Below are 27500 nucleotides of genomic sequence, written 5' to 3' on the forward strand. Positions count from 1 at the left end.
AAGAAGAAGCCTGCTTCTCTAAACGTGGGTCAGAGTGGAGAAGATATCAGTCAAGAGGCCTATTGGATGGATCAGGAGCCCTGCAGGGTTTGTAGAGTGAAATATACATCAGGCAGTGAGAGGCAGTGAGCCCTGGGGACTCTCAGGGCACAGTGGTAGAATCCAGTAGTCATCACTGGAGAGTCACATCTGCATTCCGCACACCAGGGAGGGGAGATCATACTACCTTCCCTCTGGAAGTGAGAGAGGGGAAAGAAGGGCAAGCATCATCCCTCCTACCTAGACCTGCAGAGTGGAGGCGGACAGGGCTATAGCTGGAGATTGAGGGGGAGGACAACAAGTGGGAGGCAGCGCAGCAAGGGGGAGGTAGAAGGAGAAGTCCCTCTTCCAGAGCACATTTTCACCAAGGGGGATCTTCTGCAGCCGTTTTATTGAAAGATAACTAGTGGCCACAATGGAAAGCGTACAAAATGTACATCATAACACCAGCCAATCAGGAATGCTATGGATATGTGGGAACATGTGATATATGAGAAATCTTGTACTTTTCTATTTTGCTGTGCAAAATAAAGCTCCTCTTTAAAGAAAGTCGATTTTTTTAAAAAACAAAAACAGTCAACAGACACTCTGGGCTCATTTCCTCACTACCCATGGAGCAGTTCCCTCCCCAGACACCCTGCCCAGCCCCTTCCCTTGGGATCTGACCACATCTCCAGTTCAGGTTTCAACTACACCCTGGTAGACAAAACACCGTTAAGTACTAAAGTCTGTTCTTGCTTTCCAAAAAAGCATCAGCTGTTTCATCCTAGGTGCACATCCACAAATTGCAGAATGTCAGAAAGAGAGCTACCTCCAAAGTAATCAGGAGGAAACCATGAAGATTAAATTAGCTTACTTGGGATTTGAACCTATTTTTCTCACTGACACTTTTTACAAACTAACATTTAGTTATATACCAACATTTAGTTATACACACACACACACACACACACACACAATTAGTTGTAATCGGGGCTCTCTCAACAGAACCAATTGCATATGTATTTGAGAGTAGGATAGAGATATAAAGAGATTTATCATACAGAATTGGCTCATGTAATGATGGAGGCCGAGAAATCCCAAGATCTGCAAGCAGCAAGCTGGAGACCCAGGAGAGCTGGTGGTGTAGTCCTAGTCCAAGAGCAAGAAAGACTGATGGCCTAGCTCAGACAGACAGACAGAGTTGCCTCTTATGCAGCCTTTTTATTCTATTCAGGTCTTTAATTGATTAGATGAGACCCACCCACTTTAGGGAATGCTATCTGCTTACTCAGTCTAGCAATTTAAAATGTTAATCTCATCCAGAAACACCCTCACAGACACATCCAGAGATAATGTTTTAGCACATGTCTGGGTACCCCATGGCCCAGTCAAGTTGATACATAAAGTTAACCATCACCCAAGGGCTTGAATTTCACCTTAAAAAAAAAATCCCTACTGCCATCATCTGATGTAGGTGACCATGAGTAGAAGAAAGGCAAAGTAATATCAGTGGTGGGGTAGGCAAGCCAAACTACAGACTTGATCATCCTCCCCAAGAATCCAAGAATTTCCCTATTTGTCAATGTACAAATATACTTTCGTTTTTTGGAGGAGGAAAAGAAAACATCTGGAGTACAGGTTTGAAATGACTGGATTTTATTACTTTAATTTCTTTTGCTCTGTTTCAAAAATTTTGTAGAAAATAAATCCCATAAACTTAACACACCAACTATTCACAGCATTCCTTTTCTCTGCTGTACTTGGCCAAGATAGAGATCCACATTTTACAAAGGGTTCTGCTCTGTTTTGCTTAACCTTGTTAAGGTGCCTGGTGAGAGGCATGGACTTGGGGTCAGAGGCCAGGCTCTGAATCCAAACTCTGCCACTGTTCAGCCTTCAACAAATTGTTTTACCATGCCAAGCCTCCATTTTCCCCACTTGCAAAATCAGGAACAGCAAGCATTTTCTCCTTTACAAGATTGCTGTGAGGATCAAATAAACTAAAGCATGTTAAAAGTATTTCGTATACTCTAAACCTTTATATAAATGTTGAACCACATACTTGTCATTTTATTAGTGACTCTGGCTTCTGTCATAATAATGTGATCATGGTGTGTGTATTAGTTTCCTAATGCTGCTGTAACAAATTGCCATCAACTTAGTGCCTTAAAACAACACAAAAGTATTAACTTACAGTTCTAAAGGTCAAAAGTCTAAAATGGTACTCCCTGGGCAAAAATAAAGCTGTTAACAGGCTATCATTTTTCTGGAGGCTTTAGGGGAGAATCAATTATCTTGCCTTTTTAACTTCTACAGGTTACCCACATTCTTTAGCTTGTGGCACCATTTCTCCACCTTGCAAGCCAGCAATGTCAGGACAAGTCCTTCTCACATTGCCATTTCTCTGGTTCTCTCTCTCTCTCTTCTGCTTCTATCTTCTACTTACAAGGACCCTTGTGATTACACTGGGCCCACCTGGGAAATACTGGTTAATCTCCCTACCTCAACTGTCAGCTGATTAGGAAACCTTAATTCCATCTGCAACCTTAATTCCCCTTTGCCATGAAACCTGACATATTCACAGGTTCTCAGGATTAGGACATGAACATCTTTGGAGGGACATTACTATGCCCTCCATACTTTATTTACTCATCCCCCTCAACATAAATTCAGTTTTTAAAATACTGCACCTCTACACATTTATTATATCTACTTTCCCCGATGAGTTTGAAGCTAACAGAAAACCTAACGGCCATTTTTCCAGGTCTGCTTTCCAGTCCAAAAGTATTCATTCCTATTAAAAAAAAAACTATGTAGAAAATTTTAAAATTCAATTAAAAAATTAAAGGAAGAAAACCATATATAATCCAAACACACGCAGCAATTGTCATATTTTGACACATTTCCTCCAAGCATTTTTTTGCAGTTTTCTTTCACATAAGTGAGAGCATACCATCTATAAAAATGTTTATGCTGTTTAATACAATTGCATCAACATTTCAACTGTACAAATCCTTTGTGAACATAAATTTTAATGGCTGCATAATATTTCATTGCAGCAAGGTAACATAATTTACTTGGATGTTATTGTTAAGCATTTAGTTTCTTTAATCTTTTACTTATTAAAGATAATAAATGTTAAGTATCTTTTATCATTCATATTTATTTACATTTATAGTTATATTCCTCTTAGGTGAGATTTTCAGAATTTATGGGCCAAAAGGAATGAATATATTTAAAGCTCTTGATAAATATTGTCAAAACACTTTCTTCAAATAATAGTCTATTTACACTGCTTCCAGCACTATGCTGGGTCAACACAACCTGACCAACAGTAGATATTCTCATTCTTCTTAATCTTGGCTAGTTGAAATGGACATCTCATTGTATATGTATCTCCTTTGATCATGTGTGAGTCTGAACATTTTTTCATGTGTTTATTCAGCACTTATATTTCTCCATTTGTGTTTGGTCTACACATGAAGGTCATTTATTCTTTCCTAACCTAGTTATGCTTGTGGGGGTTCACGGCAAGAATGCATCACTTCAACAGTACCTTGGAAATTCTTTCTCTGTCCTTACTCTGCTTGAAGGATCTGAGCCCTAATCAGATTCTCTGAGGACTACTATTGCCAGTTTTCCTCAGAACAGGCTTTCTTTACTGGTCTGAAGCTGCTCTGTGGGTTTCTGATGGTGTTTCTTCACTGTTCAGTTGTCAGGTCTGGCTTTAGCTGGCAAACATTCCAAGAAATCCAGATTTTTCTCTCCTGTCTGCTACCTTCCCACCTCATCATCATCTTCCTGTGTTCCTTCCAGCACCTTCCTAATGCCCTAATACCTGATATTCTAGTTCAGTTCCTGGAAAAAAACAAATTTCCAGTCACCTACCAGGGTACGGAAGAGGTAGCTGACCAGCTGAACCAGGTAGAAAACAGGAACAGGGGTCTCATTACTTCTTAGGTAAACATTCACCACTCCTCCTGGTTCAGTCTTACCCTTCACCTCCATTTCCATGGTATCTGGTGCCTCCGGTTCTAAGACTTGCCCTGGTTCTATGATGTGAACTGCCCATTTCTTTTAGTTATCCCCCTCTAGAAAAAGGTAGGTTTCAGTTATCCCTCATCTGCTAAATTAGTTACAACATACCTACTTACTTTTCAAACTCTAAAATTTTATTGATAACTCTGATCTGCTCTTGTCTCCTCTTCTGTTCTCTTTGTCCTTATGGGCTTACACATTTTGTAATTCCTTTACTGACATTTTGACGGGGCTTGGGGTGCGTGTGCTCAATACACTGTGTATTTCTTTGCTCTCTGCCCTGGAGACTGTGTTCTTTCTTACGTCGATGCTCAAAAATACTCATTTTCTTATCTTTTTGCCCTCCAAATCATCTTGTCTCTCTCTTCTTCATCCGATATTTCCAGAACAATGTCTTAAATAAGCTTAGGCTTTTACAAAAGATGAGAAGTAGCATGATTCCAAGCAGCGTTACATTATCCTGTCCCATCCCACTTTTACCTACCCTACAACAAGCACTGAAGTAAGACAACCCTGAGGGCCAGGCTGCCCATTGAAAGCAGGGGAGAAGGAAAATATTGGAGATCAATAAATGTAAGTTTATATTTAAGTATATAGACTTTATTTACTTACTGCCCATTTTCTATACACAATAAAATCTACAGAGCACCTGGTTGGACTGGAATGTGTGGCTTCAGCTAGGCTCCTAATGCTGGCATTGCAAAAAGTCTCACTGCATTTCTTATATCCCAGAATATGGTTAGTTTTATTTGCTAGGGATAGGACATGGCATCTTAATAAGAAAACCCTTCAGTTATAATTCACAGGTGATTTGTTCAGATCATAGTTAAGAAATATCAGGCCGGGAGTGGTGGCTCACATCTGTAATCCCAGCACTTTGGAAGGCTGAGGTAGGCGGATCACAAGGTCAGCAGTTCGAGACTAGCCTGGCAATATGGTGAAACCCTGTCTCTACTAAAAATACAAAAATTAGCTGGGCATGGTGGTGGGCACCTGTAGTCCCCGCTACTCAGGAGGCTGAAGCAGGAGACTTGCTTGAACCCAGGAGGCAGAAGTTGCAGTCAGCCGAGATCGTGCCACTGCACTCCAGCCTGGGAGACAAAGCGAGACGCCATCTCAAAAAAAAAAAAAAAGAAAGAAAAGAAAAAAGAAACATCAAAGATACCCAAAATCTACTTCCTGGACTGCATGTCACTTACAGAGCACTCCAGTCCCACAACTGTGCTTACTTCAATTATAAATGATTACTGGTTTTTGTTTTTGTTTTCCAAAACACTTTTCTTGATTATTAAGTTATTGTGTTTAAGGGTTAGAAGTTTGTGCCAAGAAACAAGATTACAACTAGTATCTTGACATTTCAGATAATTTAATCTCAAAAAAGGGATACTTAAACTGGTTTTCATGTTTCCAGATTAACTGTTGACACCAAATCAGAGACATCTCAACTTTCTTAGAGGCTCCTATTCCCAGTGTTAACATAAACAATAAAATCACTCTGCTTGCAGAGTCTAAAATAACCTCAGCAGAGTTTTCATTCCAGACTTTTTTTTTTTTTTTTTTGGAGACAGGGTCTTGCTCTGTCGCCCAGGCTGGAGTGCAATGGCATGATCATGGCTCGCTGAAGCCTTGACCTTCAGGCTCAAGTGATCTTTGTGCCTCAGCCTCCCAAGTAGCTGGGACCACAGACACATGCCACCACATCCAGCTAATTTTTAATTTTTTTGTAGAGATGAGGCTTGTCTTAAATGTCTGGACTCATGTGATATTCCCACTTTGACCTCTCAAAGTTCTGGGATTACAGGCATGAGTCACTGCACCCCATCTATTCTAACCATTATAAGCCACCTTGTGAGACATTGAATACAATCAAGGAATGTGCCCAAATAGTTCCCAGATATCCTACAAATTTACTTTAAAGAGTAACATTTGGAGTTAAGGTCACATAAATCAGCTTAAAAATGACCAAAACTCTTTAATCTTGGAAGGAAGTAAATAACTGAAAAAAAAAAAAACAACTATATATGGCATGATGGGAGATAAAGTCATATAAATGAAGGAAGGAAATCCTAAAACTCATGCATGTGTTACAGAATCACATTAGAAAGTGTATTAGAATATATGCCAGGCACTGTGGCTCACACCTGTAATCCTAACACTTTGGGAGGCCCAGGTGGCAGGATCGCTTGAGCCCAGGAGTTTAAGACAAGCCTGGGCAACATAGTGAGGCCCTGTTTCTACAAAAAATTTAAAAATTAGCTGGGTGTGGTGGCATGTGCCTGTGGTCCCAGCTACACAGGAAGCTGAGGCACAAGGATTACTTGAGCCTGAAGGTCAAGGCAGCAGCAAGCCATGATCATGCCCTTGCACTCCAGCCTGGGTGACAGAGCAAGACCCTGTCTCAAAATAAATAAATAAATAAATAAATATATGATTACCTCCAACATTAGTCACAAGCACAAAATATAAATACAGTTCTTCCTTGTTCTTGTAACCTGATGGTTTCTCAGTCTATATAGTCACCTTTTTGGTCAAGTTTCAAAATTTAAAAAAATTCATTCAAGAGGAAAAGAAAAGGACGTTGTTACTATCACCAGTACAGGCAATATGAACAACTTCATATAACTGTCATAATTTCTAAACTGAACATAATTTCTAAAGTCTAAACCTTAATGCTGTTCATAAGTGTTTACGTAAATTGAGTCTGACTATATTTTAAAATACCTCCCTCACAATTCCACTTGCAAGTAGTAAAAATAAATCTCACTAGCATCTGAGTTTCTCACCATGGCTCCATCTGTTTCCTCCAACACAGACCTGTTTTCTTCCCATCGAACCTCAGAAGCTGATCCCCAAACCACCTCTTGCAGAATGGGATACAAGTTTAAAAGCCGGTATTATTTTCATCCTTTTTCTTATAAAACTTATAAAATAGATATGCTAAGGCTAGTGGTGAACCCCTCCATCTGGGTACCAAGTTGTTTCCTTCCATTTTATTTGAATGGAATAATGTAAAACTGCATGATCTCTAAAGTTCTTTAAAGCTGAGAAATCGAATATATCTATGATATCACTTATCATGAATAGATTTAAGTAGAGTTGGTAGGTATGTATCTCCCAGCCATCAAAATTATCTGACATCTCACCTTAAATGTTAAACATGCTAATTGATCTGGTATCTAGAAAGCAAGGTGATTGGTTAGGTCAGGGCATGGGGCTGAGTTTACCAGCCATCACTGTGTAATAGCTCAGTGAAAAAATATTAGCTCCATTATTAATGATGATTGTTAAAGTGTCCCTTGATAAAAACAAGCTGCTGGCAAGGTCTATACAATCAGCAGTAGGAACCCTTGCTCTCAAGTTTGTGAATCAGCAATACAGTAAGTGTGCCTGCCTACTGCCTCCCAAAATGCACGTTAAGAAGAGAAAGGAAGAGGAAAAAAAGAGATTTCCATTTAGCTTTTACCTCCAAAAGCATTGTCAGCTTTGAAGGACTAAGCGATGGCAGAGGAATTTGTTGTGCACCAAGGCATGCATCTCAGACAAGACCATTGATGGTTCCCTCATCTCCAGGCAGGAACAATTCCCTGAGGATGAGGAAGATTAAGTTCATACACATGCACACACACATGCACACACACACATGTATAGCACTCCACAATGTGGGAAAAGATTTCTCTGATGTGAGGAGGGAAAAGGTTATTTTCTTTTTTTTTTATTATTATACTTTAAGTTTTAGGGTACATGTGCACAACGTGCAGGTTTGTTACATATGTATACATGTGCCATGTTGGTGTGCTGCACCCATTAACTCGTCATTTAACATTACGTATATCTCCTCATGCTATCCCTTCCTCCTCCCCCTACCCCACAACAGGCCCCATTGTGTGATGTTCCCCTTCCTGTGTCCATGTGTTCTCATTGTTCAATTTCCACCTATGAGTGAGAACATGAGGTGTTTGGTTTTTTGTCCTTGCGATGGTTTGCTGAGAATGATGGTTTCCAGCTTCATCCATGTCCCTACAAAGGACATGAACTCATCATTTTTTATGGCTGCATAGTATTCCATGGTGTATATCTGCCACATTTTCTTAATCCAGTCTGAAAAGATTATTTTCTCATTGCCACATTCCCTCTGCTTGGGAATTTCTAGTCATTACAGGTAGTGACAATGAAAATTATTTTCTGTCTTGATAATTCATTAAATAAATATTTATTGAGTGCTATTCTATGCTAATAATCTTAACATTCTCCTGAAAAATGTTTCTTTCTTAAAAATAATAAAAGAAAATTATGTCATACCTTCTGCAAATATGTCTTCTGCTCAAAGAACATATGCAGTACTAACAAAGTGTCTTATTTCAGCATCCAAGCTTGTCTCTCAGAAATGGCCAAGTGATATAACACGGTCTGCTTCTAAGCCACAAGATGATTTATAATACCAACTAGTTATACCTCTTTAGGACATTATAGCTACTATAAAAACAGATATTTCTATAATATCTCAGGTGATGGCTAAGTCAAGAAACATTCTGTTGTATCTTAGCATAGCTGTGAGAGAAAGTTCTTCCATCTCTATATTAAAATAGCTAGTGTTTCCCGTAATTTCCACACATTGTTGCTAGTGTTGCCTTTTGAGGCTATAGAATGTTCAAGGCTTCTTCCATTAGTGGAACCAGAATTACAGTTGGCATTTATTGGGTGTTTACTAGGTATAGTGCCCTGTGCTAAATTCTTTGCAGACGTTATGTTATCTGCCCCTGTAAACACAGACCCGCACCATCCCCTTTTCCAGGCAAAATAAACCAAGATCTTCCAGCTGTTTTTTGCGTGATTGTTTCCAGACCTTTCAACATTCTGATCACCGTCCCTGGTCAGCTCCACTTTGTCAATGCCCCCGTTAAAATGTGGCATCCCTATCTAGTCACGATCATCCAGATGTAAGTTAATTGATTCCAAATACAGAAGAACTATTATTTCCTTGGACTGGACAGGGTATTCCTCTCAGTCTGGCCTAAGAAGAAAGGACCTTTGTTTGTTTTAGGGGTGTTTTATGGCAAATCACATGACTTGCTCATGATGCCCTTGCTGTCAATGAAAACCCTGAGTCCTTTCTGCATATAAACTGATTAAGCCAAATCTCTACCATCCTGTGCAGCTAATTTTTAATGTAAGGAAAATGTTCCCTTTGCATTTATTCCTCCCTATTAAATTTACTCTTTTCCATTCGCAGCTGCTTCAAAGCTATAAAGATATTTTGAGGTCTTATTTATTTATTTTTGCTTTGTTTTGCTTTTTTGAGATGGGGTCTTGCTGTGTCACCAAGGCCAAGGTGCAGTGGCACAGCCACGGCTCACTGTAGCCTTGACCTCCCAGGCTCAAAAAATTCTCCCATGTCAACTTCCCTAGTAGCAGAGACTACAGGGATGTGCCACCACACCTGAGTAATTTTGTATTTTTAGTAGAGACAGGTTTTTGCCGTGTTACCCAGGCTGGTCTTGAACTCCTGGTCTCAAGCGATCCTCCCACCTCAGCCTCTAAAAGTGGAATTACAGATGTGAACCACAGTGCCCAACCCTTATTTATTTATTTTTTTTAAGAGACATAGTCTCGCTTTGTTGCCCAGCCTGGACTCAAACTCCATGGTTCCCACCTTGGCCTCCCAAGTAGCTTGGACTACAGGCACAAGCCACCACACCTGTCCTTTTCAGATCTCATTTTGTCACTCAACACATTAACTCTCTTTATAGCATCTCAAAATGAAGTAAGCATGTCTTCATCTAAGCAGATAATTTAAGAAGTTGAACAGACCCATGCAGCATGCCAGCTAAAGCTTTGCCATCTAGTTGATAATAGTTCATTAGTGGGAGATCCTGAGATACAAGCCTTCAACCAGTTAGGAATCTACCTAATTATTTTATCTTCTTGACCCTTTTCTTCATCTTGTTCTCAGTGATATCCAGAAACTTCACCATCTATTTTGTTGGAATCATGATGCATTCCTTCAACCTACCAGTTTGGTAACATGAACAAAAAGAATAGCTGTTTTAAGTTGCTCTTGGTGAAGTCCTATTGGTTGCTGGTAACTGCAACTTTCTTTCTTCACCTAACAAATAATCTATCTCAAAATTCACTACAGAATCTTGCCAAAGATCAATATATTTTAGTTTTTTCCTCCTGGAATTCATGTTCTTTCTTGCCTCCACCAATACATACTATATAAATACTTTATAAATATTGGGACGCTATTTGCCGCCTCCTCCTCCTCCTCCTCCTCCTCCTCTTCTTTTTCTTTCTTCCTTCTTCTTCTTTTTCATTTTTTTTTTTTTTTTTTTTTTTTTTTGAAACAAAGTCTCACTCTGTTGCCCAGGCTGCTGGGCTGGAGTGCAGTAGCATGCTCTCGGTTCACTGCAAACTCCACCTCCTGGATTCAAGCGATTCTCACGCCTCAGCCTCTGGAGTAGCTGAGACTACAGGTGTGCACTACCACACCCAGCTAATTTTTGTATTTTTTAGTAGAGATAGGGTTTCGCCATGTTGGCCAGGCTGGTCTCAAACTCCTGGCCTCAAGTAATCTGCCCTCCTTGGCCTCCCAAAGTACTAGGGTTACACGTATGAGCCACCCTGCCTGGCTTCATCTTCATTCTTAATGCCTCTCTTTCAATCCTCAAGATTATTGACATTGAGACTGGATTCTTCTTTGCAGTCACGTATGCTGGAATGAAATCCAACTTGTATTCCTGAAGTCATTTAAAGCAGGCAGGTACTTTTTCCCATCCCTTTACCTCCAGACAAGTCTTTCTTAATATTATTTTATCTAACATTTCCAATGTGACTGTAAGTATCAACTACAGGAGGCAAGTGGGTCAATTATTTTTATCCTCCTTTCTTTAGAAATCACTGGGACACACATTAATTGAGCAGTTAAGGAGTGGCAAAGTTAAAACTGAACCCAGTTGTCTTACCTCCAAATCCAGCACTTCCTAAACTACGAGTGTTGTCTCCTTTTCTTAACTTCCAGGAAAAAATGTTGCTTGTGTAAGTGAATCTGTATGTTCTGTGCTTCCAAAAATTAAAAATTAAAAATAAAAGCTTTTCAGGCGCAGTGGCTCACTCCTGTAATGCCGGCACTTTGGGAGGCTAGGCAGGTGGATCGCTTGAGGTCAGGAGCTTGAGACCAGCCTGGCCAACATTGTAAAACCCCGTCTCTACTAAAAATACAAAACAAAATTAGCCGGCCGTAGTAGCGCACGTCTGTAATCCCAGCTACTCGAGAGGCTAAGGCAGGAGAATTGCTTTAATTGGGCAAACCTGGGAGGCGGAGGTTGCAGTGAACCGAGATTGCGCCACTGCACTCCAGCCTGGGTGAAAGGAGACTCCATCTCTAAGTAAATAAATAAATAAATGCTATGTAATCTTATGTTTATTCCTCTTTGTTTTTTATTGCCAGAATTCCTGGATCCAAACACTGGATCCAAACAGAGCCTCAGCTCTGTTAAATCAAATTTAGCCTAAAGGTGACTCCTTACTTAATAAAGGTTTTTCTGTACATCGCGAATTATAACAAGTGGAGGTATAACCAGACCATAGCCTACATTTGCGCCAATCACCGAGTTTTGGCCGATCAAATGTAGCCAACTGTTCAAACTGTGTTCCAATAAGGCAAACGCCGAGCTGTAACCAATGCAGCTGTTTCTGTACCTCATTTCTGTTTTCTGTACGTCACTTTCCTTCTTCTGTCCATAAATCTTTCACCGCATGGCTGCACTGGAGTCTCCGAGCCTACTCAGGTTCAGGAGGCTGCCCAATTTGCCAATCGTTCACTGCCCAATTAAACCTTTTTAAATTTAATGTGGCAGAAGATTTTCTTTTTTCAGCTCTGATCCAGAAAACTATCTACTATTTATTGTTTTTCCTGTTATGTTTTTGCTTTTAGATGTCTTATAATTTCAATCTTTTTCACTTTAGAAATAGTCCATAAACAAATCTTAAGTAATTCATTTAGATTGTCTTTTTCTCTCAGGGAATTCCACTACAGATAGAGAAAGAACACCTCCTTTGATAGTTTCTTCCTTCCTGTCACCGCAGAGAGAAATTCTATTCCTTACATAGTTAGGGATACTGGAATTGCTACCTTAACACTCAAGCAGCTAATGTAGTTAGCACATGAATCTGCCTCTGCCATTTTCACTAGAAGAAAAAATTTTACCATCCCCTAATAAAAGCAAAGAAATTCACCTACAAAAATAAAAGACTTTCCAAAGATAGAACTGATCAGATACAAAATCCCAAAAGAAGATGAACTTTACAGGTAGTGGAAATGGCTAAAATTCTAACAAAGATCATGTGTGTAAATGTGTGGAAAGGATTTATGTTTTTTAAAATGTATTATCTTTAGTTTTCATTGGTTTGTCTTTGTTGTGCCTAGATTAGAGTTTGTTTTTGTAGTTTTACTCCTTGTGGTTCCTAGGTCTTCTTGAATCTGTTGCTTGATTGCTTTCATTCGTTTTGGAAAGCTCTCAGCAATTATCTATTCAAATATTATTTTTGGCTCATGCTCTTTCTTCTCTCTTCAATCTTCTGGATCTCCCGTAATACATATGTTAGCTCTTCTCGTGGTAACCCATACAGCTATTAACCATTCTTATTTTTCTCCATTATTATTTTGGATATTTTCTTCTGACCTATCTTCCAATTTTCTAATTCTCTCTTCACATTTGTCTACTCTACACATTTATTGTAGTCTTAATTTTTTGTGTTTTTTGTATTGCATCATATACTTTCCAATTTTATGCTTAAATTCTCAATTCTGTATTATCTCCTTGAACATAGCAAGCATATATATTTTGAATTCTGTGTCCGGTAACTATAATATCTGGAGTCCCTGCAAGTCTTTTTCTGTTACCTGTTGTTTTTGGTGGGTTTTGTTCATAAAGTTTTATCATCTTGTGTGCCTGGTTAGTCTTTTATTTTGCGCTGCACACTGAATTTACTGACTTGTTCATAGAAACAATTTGCAACCAAGAAAATTGCTGCTTTTCTTTCACCGGAGAGGTTTTATATATGTTTCTATCAGTCAGCTAGCAGCACTAGCAATTTGAGATAGCCTCAATCCAATTTTAGGGACTGAGATGATTTGAAACTAAACAACTCTTTAAGAGTTCCTATCAACATTGGGTTTATCTTTATATTTTGAGTATTAAGTTTCAAGATACAATCTAAATTGAGTCAGCTTCACCAGGAACAATAATGACTTAGCAAGCCCTGGACTCTAATTCCTACCTTAGTCTCATGAAGCTGTCAAAAGCACGGATCAGCCTCTCAGACGCTCAGTATCTCCCCAACAGTTGACAAATGCCCCCAAGGGAAACCACCCCTAGATGCTGGGCTCACCTCCCTGTGCCTCCATTTTCCTCCATATCCTAGACAATAATTCTTTATTATCTTGTTAGCAATCTGATGTTTTCAAAAGGATTGTTTGAAAAATTTGTCCAGTATTTTCCATTGCCCTTAGCAGAAAGTTGATTCAAATTACCCAGTCTTGCCATTACTGGAAACAGAAGTCTTTAGGATGTTGTTCACTCATAGATCACTTTAGCCACATCTGTAGCCAAAAATCAGCAATCAGGCTCATCTTTGAACTGACGAATTGGCCTTTCCTTTGTTGGTGCAACTGCAGTAATAGAAAAAGTACTATTAAGGTGCACTAATTCCAGCATAATTGCCTTATGTGTGGCTTTAGTTCACCTTATTTCAGATTGGAGTTCCTAACTTTCATTTCAATTGGCTTTACTTGATAAAGCCTCCTCATTTACTAATGACACAAGGAAATACTATTCAAGGCAAGATGTTGTAGTGGAAAGAACACTGGAACTGGAGTTAGCAAGCTCAGATTTTAATTCGTTTTCATCATATGTTTACTGCCTGTGTCCCACTGTTCCTCTCACCATGGACCATGCCCTCTACTGAGCATATAGACTACCTGGTGAATGAGATTCAGTCTTGTCTTCTTTTCAGTTTCTGTGAGCATTAACATGTTTATCCATAAGTTAGAAATTACGACAGTGTACCCCACATTGTTGTTGTATGGATTAACTAGGGAAATTTACATTAAAGCATGAAATTCACAACCACTGACACATAGGAGGAACTCAATTACTCTTTGTTGAATGACTTAAATTTCAGACAGTATTTTAGGCAACAGTTTTGTTTTTAAAAATTTCATAAATCAAATTATACCTGGTTTGTTTGTTTGTTTGTTTTGAGATGGAGTCTCGCTCTGTCGCCCAGTCTGGAGTGCAGTGGCACAATCTCTGCTCACTGCAACCTCTGCCTCCCAGGTTCGGGCAATTCTCCTGCCTCAGCCTCCCAAGTAACTGAGACTACAGGCATGTGCCACCATGCCCGGCTAATTTTTGTATTTTTTAGTAGAGATGGAGTTTCACCATGTTGGCCAGGCTGGTCTCGAACCCCTGACCTCAAATGATCTACCTGCCTTGGCCTCCCAAAGTGCTGGGATTACAGGTGTGAGCCAATATGCCCGTCCAAATTATACCTTTGTGTTTTTTTTGTTTTTTTTTGAGACAGGATCTCACTGTTGTCCAGGCTAGAGAGCAGTGGTACCATCAGGGCTCACTGCAGCCTCGACCTCTCTGGGCTCAGGTGATCCTCCTCCCTCAGCATCCTGAGTAGGTGGGCCTACAGGCGCACACCACCATGCCCAGCTAATTTTTATATTTTTTGTAGAAATGGGGTTTCACCACATTGCCCAGGCTGATCTTGAATTCCTAGGTTCAAGTGATCTGCCTGCCTCGGCCTCCCAAAGTGCTGGGATTATGGGCATGAGTCACCACACACAGCCCTCAAATCATATTTTAAATGCACAAAGGGAGTTAAGTTTTGAAAGGAAATACATTGTGGATGTGGGGAGAATCCTTCCATAGAGTATTACATCTACTTTATTTAATCCCTTATGATCATATTGACTTTCGTAGAATTAATTTGCTCAGAGTAAATTCTACCTGCAATAAGGACACAAGCACTTCCTCTATTCAGATGATCTTGGAAGCCCCACAGGGCTGATGGCAATCCTTGCTGGGATTGTAAACAGTGATGTTGTTCCACGCATTCTTAACAGCAAAGTGTTGACCTGAGCTGGCCCAGATGATCTAAGTTAAATATGGAATGTATGCCATAAGCATATCATATGAGGCCATGAGGTTTAGTAAGCACTAGGAAAAAAGCCTACTATCAGTTCTCAAGGCCATAATCCCAGATATTCATTCAAACATAATTTTTTTTGTTCTAAAGGGTGAAACTTTTTGTTTTATGACTTTATTGCATTTCAGGATATTTCATCATTTATTATGTTGATTGGAATTTTATCACTGTTCTCAGTAGCAGTCTTTATGACATCATTCTTTCCCTTGGGAATCTAAATCTGGGTAATGACTATGATGTTTTTAGTTTCCAGATGTTTGTAGGTTGTCATTTTCTAAAATTTTTTTTAAAGTGTAACATCCTAATGCAAATGTAAACACCCTGAATGCATGTTGATAATGTGTTGGTAGTGAGTATAAGTGATAATAAATAAATGTGGGCTTATTACCATAACTCAGGAAAAATATATTAAGTTGGAAATTCTACGTAATCTATGGGGTGCGTGTAGACTTGCAACATTATACAAACTCATCACTTAAAGAAGTTCTGATAATAATTAGCTTCCTAGCAACACAGATTTTTAGGGCAGAAAGGTTTATAAATGTTAAAATAAAGGAGAAGCTATTATGAAAGCCTCCCATTTGAATGTGACATGCGCTTTATAAAATGCTTTAAAAGATCAATGTTTTATAATATCGTTATGCATATTTACTGTCATTTCACTTTGAGATTGGTTCTAATCTACTGGTTTCTCACTGTGGGTTCTTGCAATTATGGTCATTAGTTTCCAATAGAATTCAACATGAAATGTGGTTTATTGGTAGCATAGGAGGTAGTAACAGCACAGGATATGGAGTCAAATACCAAGGTCCAAATCCCTGCTCCACCACTTCCAAACTGTGTTATTTGAGGCAAATAAACTAAACTCCCTTAAGATTCAATTTTGTCATCTGTAAAATGGGAAAAATAATCGTAGCACCTACCTCAGAGAATATTGTAAAGACTGAATGACAGAAGCCGTATAAAGTGATTTGCATAGGGCTGATACAGAGTAAGCTCTTATTAGGTAGTAACTATAGGTAGTATATCCTAAAATATGCATTAAATACATAGTTCGTGTCAAGAAGGAGCAGTTAAAAGAACAGCAGATGACAGTTACATATTCAGCCATCATTCTTCAGCTGTAATGCTTAATACTTGTGTGGGTCACCTAGTAAGTCCATTTTATCATCTCTGCAAAGTTAGGCCTACCACTCAGCAGGAAGGTGGGACACTCATAAATAGACTTACATAAAAAAATGAGACAAGATAAAAGTAAAGAGGATTTGATATATGAAAATAGACCAGTCTCACAGAATGTTAAAAAAAAAAAAAAAAAGAAAAGAAAAGAAAAAAAAAACCAGTTAGAGTCCAGGCATGGTGGTTCATGCCTATAATCCCAGCACATAGGAAGCTAAGGTGGGAGGATTGCTTGAGGCCAGGAGTTCGAGATCACGCTAGCCAACATAGTGAGACCCCCATATCTATTAATAAAAAAAATTTTTTCAAACCACTTATGCCTCTTTACATGTTTCCAACTGGTACCATAATTAAGCAACTTTCAGGAATAGAAAAATACTTCCTTAATATGATTTTTTTAAAAATATCACACACAGAGCCAACATCAACAACTGATAGAGACATTTCTATTAAAACAGGGAAGAAAACAAAGCTCCTGATAAAGCCACCATTATTTAAAATTGCACAGGATATTCTCAGCAATGTAGTAAGATATGAAACAGAAATGACACAACAATTGGAAGAGTGAATATATTTATCACATTGTAGATTACAATGTTAGACAACACAAGAATACACTGGGAAAACTGGAATTAACAAATTTTAGTGAAGTGCTTGAATGCACCCTATATCTAAAAATCAGTAGGTTTCTTTAAAAATACTAGAATTGTCTACCTATTCATAGTACTAGTTATTATTTATTCTCCCACTCAACCTGTCCTATCCCAGTGGCTCAATTCTTCACTGCTCCAATTATTTCTGCAACTTATGATCATTGAGTTAGGCTTTTATTTGTCTGCTTAAAATGCCAAAACATGGCCAGGAGTGGTGTCTCATGCCTGTCATCCCAGCACTTTGGGAGGCAGAGGCGGGCTGATCACTTGAGTGCAGGAGTTCAAGACCAGACTGGGCAGCATAGTGAGACCTCATCCCTACAAAAAAATTTGAAAATTAGCTGGGTGTGGTGGTGTGTGCCTATCATCCCAGCTATTAGGAAGCTGAGGTGGGAGGACCACCTGAGCCTGGGGAAGTCGAGGCTGTGCAGTGAGCCAAGATCCTACCACTGTGCTCCAGCCTGGGCAACAGGGCAAGACCCTGTCTCAAAACAAACAAACAAACAAACAAACAAAGGCCAAGACAGGAATAAGAGTAATGTAGGAGATTGTGTTAAGACACAGTCACCCAGGAAGGTATATCCTACCTTCTTCTGAGTGCTGGAAGAGAATCAGACCGAGATGAGGCTTTTATTTATTCAACACACACTTGTGTATGCACAGACACTGTGCATATTAATTCAGGGAATACAATGATGCTAGGACTTCTGCTCTCCTGGAGCATGCAGTCTAATGAGAGAAATTAAATAAATGAACCCAAGATAATATTTATTAAGTGCCAGTTGTGATAAGGTTTGAGAAGAAATAACAGAAAAATAGAAAGTGATGAGGAAAGGGGGGTCAAGGAAGAGAAAGAACATAAAATTTAGAGTGAGGGATCAGACTAGTCTGTCTGAAGAAATGCCATTCAAGTTCACACCTTATGGGCCAGGACGGGGTTGGTCAAAAAAGAGGGATGGGCAGCATCCCTAGAGCAAATAGCAAAGAGCTAGAAACAAAAGTCTAGTCAGCCAGGGGAAGAATGGTGAGAAGTAAAGATAGAAAGACAGGCAGGGTCCACATGATGCAGTCTGTAGAAGCTGGGATGCTTTCTGCTTCTAATAATAGAAGGACAAATTAAAAAGAGCTCAAATAGCAAGAAGTTTATCATCTAACAAAATAAACACAACATATATTTAAATATATTATTCTACACATAATAAATACAACACGAAGCCCAACAGTAGGTGGCTCCAGTCTGGCTGCAGGAGTGGGTGGGTCAGCTGCTCAACCACATCTTCAAGGGTGAAGTTTCTTGTTTCTTTCCCAGCCCCCCGTGCCATGCCTGGGGGTTGTCCCCTTAAGCTGGATCCTCTTATGGGGTCAACATGACGATTACGGTTTTGAGGTGGGTTTTTTTTTTTTTTTTTTGAGACTGAGTTTCATTCTGTTGCCCAGGCTGGAGTACAGTGGCGCAATCTCGGCTCACTGCAACCTCCACCTTCTGGGTTCGAGCGATTCTCCTGCCTCAGCCTCCCAAGTAGCTGGGATTATAGGCAGGCGCCACCATGCCCGGCTAATTTTTTTTGTATTTAGTAGAGACAAAGTTTCATCATGTCGGTCAGGCTGGTCTCGAACTCCTGACCCTCAAATGATCCACCAGCCTCGGCCTCCCAAAGTGTTGGGGTTACAGGCATGAGCCACCGCGCCCGGCTGATTACTGTTCATTTTTAAAGAGTAAATAACCCCTCTACAGAAGTGCTACTCCACTACTCTGTTACTTCCCTCTCCTCCTTTCTCTCAAGCAGGTTTGTGACTTTGTTTCCTTAGCTGGTAGTTTTTGCCAATGCCTAAAACTACCACTGGCAAAAAGAATGGAATTACTACGATTGGTTTACTTTAATTCACCCTGTGGGCCTGATCGCATGACCCAGGAACAATGACACTGAATGCAAGGTTCTTAACCTGGGGCCCATGAACATTTTGGTTAGCATTCAGGAATATCTGTGAACTGAGATGGGGAAAACACTACCCCTTTATTTTTCAACAATCTGTAACTGAAATCGTTAACTGAAATCTTATTTCCTTCCATTATGAAGGTAGGCAAAAGACTACAGTCATAATAGGAGTGCATGTGATTTTATCACCAATAAAAATCACAGATATTTAATATCACAGTACAGTCACAGTTATGTTGCTTTCCTGCATTCCCCATCTTCACCTGCTTTTTGATCAATACATGGAAGGGGTGAGTCAAAGACCATTCCACAGTTTAATGTTCTTATTCACTCTAAGCAACAAAGGCCTCCACACTAATAGATTTTCTAAAAATGTAAACTTAAACTTAACCAACCTGGAATTTGGTGAATTCTTTCCTTTTTTTTTCTATGCACTATACTTACTACCTCCCCCAGCCTACACTTAGCCTTCATTTCTTGTCCTCTCCATCCATATTGCTTCCCATCCCCATCCTATAACCCTTACTGTCTATCTTCAAGTTATTTACATGTGTATATAAAAACATAGGAGGCAAGAGATTAACAACAGAAGCAGAAAACACAGTCTTTTCTCTCTCTCTTTCACCTTAAATTGTAAAAGTAGGCCAGGCACAGTAGCTCACACCTGTAATCCCAGCACTTTGGGAGGCTGAGGCGGGCAGATCATTTGAGGTCAGGAGTTCGAGACCAGCCTGGCCAACATGATGAAACCCCGTCTCTACTAAAAATACAAAAATTAGCCAGGTGTGGTGTCAGGTGCCTGTAATCCCAGCTACTCAGGAGACTGAGGCAGAAGAATTGCTAGAACCTAGGAGGCAGAGTCTGCAGTGAGCCAAGATCACACCATTGCACTCCAGCCTGGGTGACAGAGTGCAACTCCGTCTCAAAAAAAAAAAAAAAAAAAAAATTTAAAAGTAGGGTAAAGCCAGAGTGGGGAACCCCTAGGGCCTTGGTGTCTGGGTTGGAAAGTATGTTCCACCCCTTACTAGAAGTAGGGCTTGGGCAAGTTTCAGGACCTCAATGAGCCTTAATTTCCCCATTTGTATAATGAACATAATAATAATATCTGCATCACAGATGACAAAATGCACATGAAGTGCTTATAAAGTGTGTGGCACACAGTAAGTGACTAATGAAACTTTGTTATTACTAGTATCATTTGAGGAAATTATTCTGACTAAGTGCATAATTTGGTCAACTCTCCATGGCATACATCACCCAGTATTCATGTCTGAAGAGATTTTCTTCTTTTGTTGGCCAGCTAAGAAATTTTATTTATTAATGTGTTCAACAAATACTTACTGAGCCCATACTAAGTTTCATTCCTTGTATTCAGTAGGGGCTTAGTTAACATCCTGTATAAACACACAATAGAATATGTTATGATGCTTCAGCTAAGGCGAACTCGTTGTATTTCTACCTATTATCACGGGAAGAGCTCCAACGTCAGAGTATTTAGTGGGAGAAAAAAGTTGCTGACAGTTTATCTGCACTAATTCCATTCTTATAAAATCACATAAACATACACGCAAAAATACTACATATTTTGTATGGATCTCTATATATTATGTAAATGTGCAGAGGAAGTTCTAGACTGGTACTTACCAAATTGGGATGGAAACTAAGATTAGAAGTGGGGGAGCCGCTTAAAAGAATGTTAATCGGCCAGGAACTGTGGCTCACACCTGTAATCCCAGCACTTTGGGAGGCCGAGGCGGGTGGATCACCTGAGGTCAGGAGTTCATGATCAGCCTGGCCAACTTGGTGAAACCCCATCTCTACTAAAAATACAAAAATTAGCCAGGTGTGGTGACGCGTACCTGTAATCCCAGCTACTCAGGAGGCTGAGGCACGAGAATCGCTTGAACCCAGGAGGCGGAGGTTGCAGTGAGCCGGGACTGCGCCACTGCACTCCAGCCTGGGCGACAGAGCGACTCTCCATCTTCAAAAAAACAAAAAAAGAATATTAGCCTTATGGGTTATGTTCAAATTTTTACATGAGGATGGAATATAATACCGAGATAATATCAAAAAAGCAATGCTATGGCTCCTGCCAGATTTCCTGGGTATCTAATTGCCACAACCCGTGCAATTTCTGACTTCAAATAGATTCGGTTGGCAACTTAAAAAAAAAAAAAAGCCTAATCACACACAGAAGATCCAGTGTTGTCTCTCTTTTCTTCAATGCCTTGGAGAAAAAGGCAGAGGCATATTTATATAAGCACACCTACACGACTTCTAAATTTACCCATTTAGAGATGTGCGCGCACAGACACTGCCTCCCAGGGAGACGCGCGCCTCGCCGGGGCTGAGAAATCGGGCTGGGGCTGGCGCTTGGGTCCAATGCAGCTGCGCGTCTTCCTCCACCCCGCGCCGGCCCGAGTCCGCACCTTCCATCCTTTCATCGGCTAGACCTTTAACAATGTCAGACTGCAGGAAGCAAGTTTAAAAGTCACGGGTGACAATTTTCACTTCCAATATGTGGGATGCTGAAGATCTGAGGTCTAGCCGTGCTCCTCCTCTGGCTTGCTCTGTGGTCCTGGCAAATCAGATTAACTTTCAGGCCTGGGTCAAGCGGAGGGGATGATGCGAAATGCTGTCAATCCATTCACAGAGGAAACTTTGAAAATGCTGAGTCCTTAGAAAGCAGCAATGGTTTTACATGGTTATAAAGCACACTCCTTAGTGAGTTTCTACACACACGCAATGTATGTATTTTGGAAACATCCAATTATATTTCTGTGTATGGCATATTCTAAATTATATGTCAGCATAAATAATATGATGTATATCTACAGTGTTTATGTATGTGCATAATTTTGTGTATATAAACATTGTGTTTATGTAACACGCACATTTGAAGTGTCTATTAAATGTATATATAAATATATTTGCAAAGTTTTGTCTCTTGTTCCTGTCACAAATATAAACTCTACTGGGTGTTCATAATATATAATGGCTATCAGCAAACCCTATGTGTATAAACTGCATAATTTATAATGATGCAGACATGAGGTATCTTTAATATAGGACTAGTAACGTATAAAGGTAAAGCAAACAAGGTGCTTAGGGTGCAAAATCTGAGGAGTCCACCGCTCAGGTTCCTGCAAGGGCCGCTTGTCTCACCCTAGTACTGGTCCTGATAAAAATGCCAGTTTCTCTTATTATCTTCATCACAACCAGAAGCAATTACTCATTACTAAGTGCCAGGCACTGTTTTATGCACTTTAAATATATTAACCAAGCTAAAGAAATGTCATATCTACAAATAACATGAATTCTAAGTGAATTACAGGAAGTTGTGACTAACAAGTAAAACGTTTGGAAAGCCGTAACTCAAAAGTCCCAGCTAGACATGGCCTCTAATGAAGACTTCTGCAGTGAAGCGATGAGTCCATATCTCCCAGGAAGTCATGGCACCTAAGCTAAATCCAGCAGTCTTTCCTGTACATTAATTGTTTTTGTTTAATACACACTGTATCAAGTGTTCTACTGATCTCTCTCCATATTGGAGCAGCGTGGCATGATATACCCTCCAAATCTCTGTCTAGATGATTGACAGACTTCAAAAAGAAGAATGATATGTATTTTCATTTTCTATATTACTGTTACTACTTTCAAAACTGAGGTAGATAATGGAGCTTATGATAGTCTAACTGTACTTCAACAAGGTAATATGTTTATATTTAAACTCATTCAGAGACCAAGGAAGGGGGATTTACACAACATATTATCTAGTATCTAGCTACAGGTGATTTACTGTTGTTCACTGAAATGCAGTTGAAGTACAAGATGGATAATAATATTATATTGTAGTATATATCCTGTTCACATCAGGCCTTCGTAATAAAAGCCAAACACCAATCTGCAGAACCTGCCTTAAATCTGCCATCTAAGATACTGATTGTAAAATAAAATGATCAAAGTGCAGGTTATCTCTATACGGCCTTCCCCTGAGATAGTGGTATGCAAAGAACTTCCTATTTTTTATTTATTTACATTCAGTCAACAGAAACATAAATTAAATTAAAAACCTCAGTGTTATGCAGACTGAATAAAGCATACCTAATATGTTGCTAAGTAGATTTTTTTAAGGTATTGCAGACTACAGCTTGTATTGTATTTTTATCCAGTGCACCTTTCACTACCTACCAACAACAAAATATGCTGATAAAAATAATAGATTAAAATTCATTTTGCAAACCAGCAATTTCACATGCTATACTCCTGCTGAGAATAAACAGTTTTTACTGGCTCTTTTTATTTGACACATGAAATCCAGTATTCCTGCCAACTGATTTCATTTCAAATAATTTCCTAAGGACCCAATGGAAATAGACCATAAAGGAGTTAACACTGAATAGAGAGATCACAAATGAATTTTAAGCAAGCATTTTTGTCTTTACAGGCAAGTAATTGTAGAAAAATTAAAGGCCAAACTTCCCTATAAAAAGAGATGCCCTTGTGTCATAGAATGTAGATGGCAGAAAAATATGAGGTCTGGGGTAAATCATCCTCTCTTCTAAACACATATACGTACTTAGATTCAAGTTAAAGGGAAGGTCAAGAGAATCCTTGGAGGGGAAAAGAAGTTCCAGTACTTCTCACATTTCTGCTACACCCAGGATTTAGCTACCGTCTTCTTGGTGCTGCTGTGGCCCCTCACACAAACCCCTATTGCGACAGTCATATTAATGAATTATAATAATTTGTTTGTTATATGTTTTTCATTGTGTGTGTGTCTACTTGTTATCTTTCCAATGAGACCATAAACTCCCCGAGAAGAGAAATTGTCTTATTCATCCTGGGAACCGAGCACCTAGCCCAATACTTGGCACTGAGTAGGTGTTCTGTAAATGCCTGGTGAATTTAAATGGATATTGAAAATAATAACATATGATTTAAAAGAATGAGAAAGGAACTTGGAAGGGGGAAGAAACAATACAGTCACATTTGATTGATGTTGTAGAAATAAGAGCTGATTTTAGGTGGAGTCAACACATGGAGATTTTTAAGGTCAACTATTGAACCACCTCCTTTTCCCATTTAGGCCAGTTAATTCCTCCACTCATTCATTCATTCATTCATTCATTCATTCAGCATTTATCTGTTGAGTGCCAACTCTGTGCTAGGCAAATATTACCTGCCGTAGTAGCTGATACCACGAAACACAGGATCACTGCCTTTTGTTAAGCTCTCATTGCAGATATGTCAACAGAGTTAGAGCTGGGCTTCAAGTTTATGCTCAAGCTAAGCCATGGAGCACTTTTATTTTACCATTTAAATGTATCTTGCCATTAACTAAGTAGTTTCAGTCTCTTTAGGTCTCAAAGATTTACTCTAGGATATATTTGACAATATAACCAGATCTTCTTATGATTCTGGCTTAATTCTTCAACTTTGCCAGTGATATGCTCAGTGCCACTTATAATTATGCTGAAGTGGTCCTCATTTTCCCTAAGAGTTTCAGATCAGACTGGAGACCCACGGCCAAGATACTTATCTTTTTCTGTACTTTATTCTATGGTGAATGTCTTGTTTTCCTTCAACAAATAATATGTACTTCTAATATGATCAAGGGAAACTGGGAATAAAAATTGGGTTGTCTTGCAGTCTCAGTCTTAAAATATGTTGAAAGTGGTATCATATGACTACTTATATAGTTTATAAAAAACATTTCTTTGTCTTTTCAACCAATGACAAAGAAAATTCCCAAAAGTGTTTTAAAACAAAACTAACCTTTCCACTAAAGTGAAGATAAGTAGGCAGACTTCTTTTAAAGCTGTACAAAGCCTCAGATTTCTTTCTTTCTTTTTTTCTTTCCCATTTACACATAATTTCCAGATGCAGGGTGGGAAGGCCATTCAGTAAGATGGAGTATAGAAGTTTTGCTTAAAATAGGAATAAAAAGGAGCTTTTTGCCCCTTGTAATTTCTCCTTATTAAACTGACAAAAGCATCTATTTTAGAATTCTGTTAAAAGCAAGCTTGTTTGCTGATAGGTCAAAGAAGAGAAACGGTGAAATTATAAGTAAGAAACCCATTTGTTCTAGCCATGTTGCTGTCAGGACGGTATTATCCCTTTCAATGGGCTTTCTGATTATAATGATAGAACTGACAGTGGATTCAGCATGTATCTTAAAAATATGATTTATAATTGAGCAGTTCATCAAAATAGGTACTGGTCTTATCACAAGTTCAATAAACACTGTTGAAAATTCAGTCTTATGTTTCTACTCCCATTAATTAATTCTATCTTATTTTATCCTTGCAGTCCCTTTTTTCTCCTTACATTTCTACACCTAAATATGAAGTATAGGCATTGTCATCATTTCTAGGCTGTACCATATTGTCTTTGCATAGTTTACCATTGCTTAACCACAGGATACACTCCATAAATCTTTTTTCATAAATCAATCCTTCCCTTCCATTAATCATTTTCATTATTTATCTCTGACTTCCCTCCAGGATTGTCAACACTGCTTGTTTATTTAGGTGCTCGAAATTGAATACAGTGGTCTGGGAGTAATTCTAGCTACAGTTGTATGAGAGGCCATAGCCTCCCTTCCCCCTCGGGGCTTCCACACTGACTCACACAGTCCTGTTGTCTTTTTGTTGTTAATATTCACTGTAAATTTGTCCACATCTCTCCTGGTGCTCCCTCCTTCTTTAATTACTACTAGTAATCCCAGTTTTCCAGACTCTCTTCTTCAATGAATGCTTCTGATGTGATTTTTTTTTTTGCCACATATTTGTTTGCATCTTTCTGAAAGCAATTTCATTTTTTTTCATCCCTTATTTCTGACTTGTTTTGGTTCTTCTGAACCATACTGCTGTCCATATCCTGGCCATTTCTCAAAGCTTGTAACACCTCCCAATTTAGTCTTTTCAACAACTGTCATGAGCATTCTGTTCATTCTCTTTTTTGGATTATTAATACATACATAAAATACAAACTATGGTGACTTGCTAAGAGACAGACCCTCGGAACTGCACAGAATGCCACTGTTGTTACCTTTTACAGATGGCAGCTTCAGCCTCCTTCAGTCTGCATGGCTGTGTTGTTATCAAGGCTATGTGGAATGAAGGTGGCGGGGAAAATTGTACAGCATGTCAAATTAAATGTTTTGTTCAAGTCTGAATATGATGCAGACATCCTACTATGTTCCAATCACTAGCTCATCTCTTCTCCGTGGATAAACAAAGCTCTGTAAAATCTGACCTTGCTTCATGGGGGTTTGGGGTGGGTAGTTTGGTTTTACTTTATAGTTTGGTTCAGTTTGAGGTTTGTTTTGGTTAAGTTCTTGAGCACCCCTCCCTCAGAGAATTTTTTTACTTCAGGTGATGCATTTTGGTGTGTCAAATGCACATCCAGGGGAGCTGAAGAGAATATCATAAATAGTTCAAAAATATGTAGCAGTAGGTGCATATTCTGAATATTCTGCTGGTGCCCATGGTCCTGAGGTTGGGGTCTCCTTCAATTGACAGATCAGAAAGTTCCCTGCACAGCCCTGAGGGTGAGAGTTTAACCCTGTGGCTTTTCTTAATGCTTATTTCCAACAAATTCCACTTCCAAGGTTTGCTTTAAGGTTTTTGTTGTTGCTGTTGCTGTTGTTGTTGTTGTTGTTTTTAACTCAGACTTCATCTTCACACTGTCATAAAAACTGGGCAACTACGTGGAGGGAGAAAGCTTTGTAACTGACTGTCAGCAGCCATGCATCTATCTCCAGGGGCATGACGTACATTGTATTTCTGTGATTGGTGCCCCTCAATCCCAGCACATTGTGAATGGCGCCACAGGGGTTAGGCAGTCTGGAGGTGCTCTGGTTCTTTGGCTGTTTATAACCCTAATTATGAGAATCAAATGAGATAATTTGATGTAAATGTATAATATGAATTCAATATTTTAAAGTAAAGAGAAAAAGATAGGTATTTGTCCTGATTTTCCTTTTCTTTTTAGCAATTTATGTTACATGGGCAAGAATGTTGTTTTTCCCAGCTCCTACTAATCTTTAATCCTTCCTTGAACAAAAGAATGAAATAACTATTCTTCAATATATGCTCTAGTAATTGATTTGCGTATTCCTTGACAGAATCCCTAATATTTAAATATTCTGTAACTCCTTATTTAAAGCTCTTCGTGTTTGTGCTTTTCACTTTTCTGTTTGCTGTTGGCTTCTTCCCTCCATTTCTTGCCATTCTTGCACATCCTTTTAGTTATTTCCAGGCCATGTTCCAAGCCATAAGACAATCACACCTATTAGGAACACAGACAAGAACCACGAACTAATAAAGCTAAGAGGTCTAAGCAGCTGAAGGAGATATTACAAAGTCCATCTATTAAAATGCATGTATGCTATTTAAAGTGAGGCCCAACTCAGAGCCCATGAACACTTTGCATACTCTTCTCATAAAAA

General features: G+C 39.1%; 1 protein-coding gene across 1 annotated transcript in view; it reads left to right on the forward strand.

The window, feature by feature from the left end:
• The window catches only part of LOC129049380 (uncharacterized), a 28796-nt gene extending 7300 nt beyond the window's left edge, over positions 1 to 21496 (forward strand). Inside the window, exon 5 of the mRNA XM_054528502.1 lies at positions 21341 to 21496. Within this exon, the coding sequence (XP_054384477.1) occupies positions 21341 to 21496 (156 nt within the window). The remainder of the gene's footprint in view (positions 1 to 21340) is intronic.
• Positions 21497 to 27500: the final 6004 nt, after the last annotated feature.

Source organism: Pongo abelii, chromosome 10 (assembly GCF_028885655.2).
Source record: "Pongo abelii isolate AG06213 chromosome 10, NHGRI_mPonAbe1-v2.0_pri, whole genome shotgun sequence".
NCBI lineage: Eukaryota > Metazoa > Chordata > Mammalia > Primates > Hominidae > Pongo > Pongo abelii.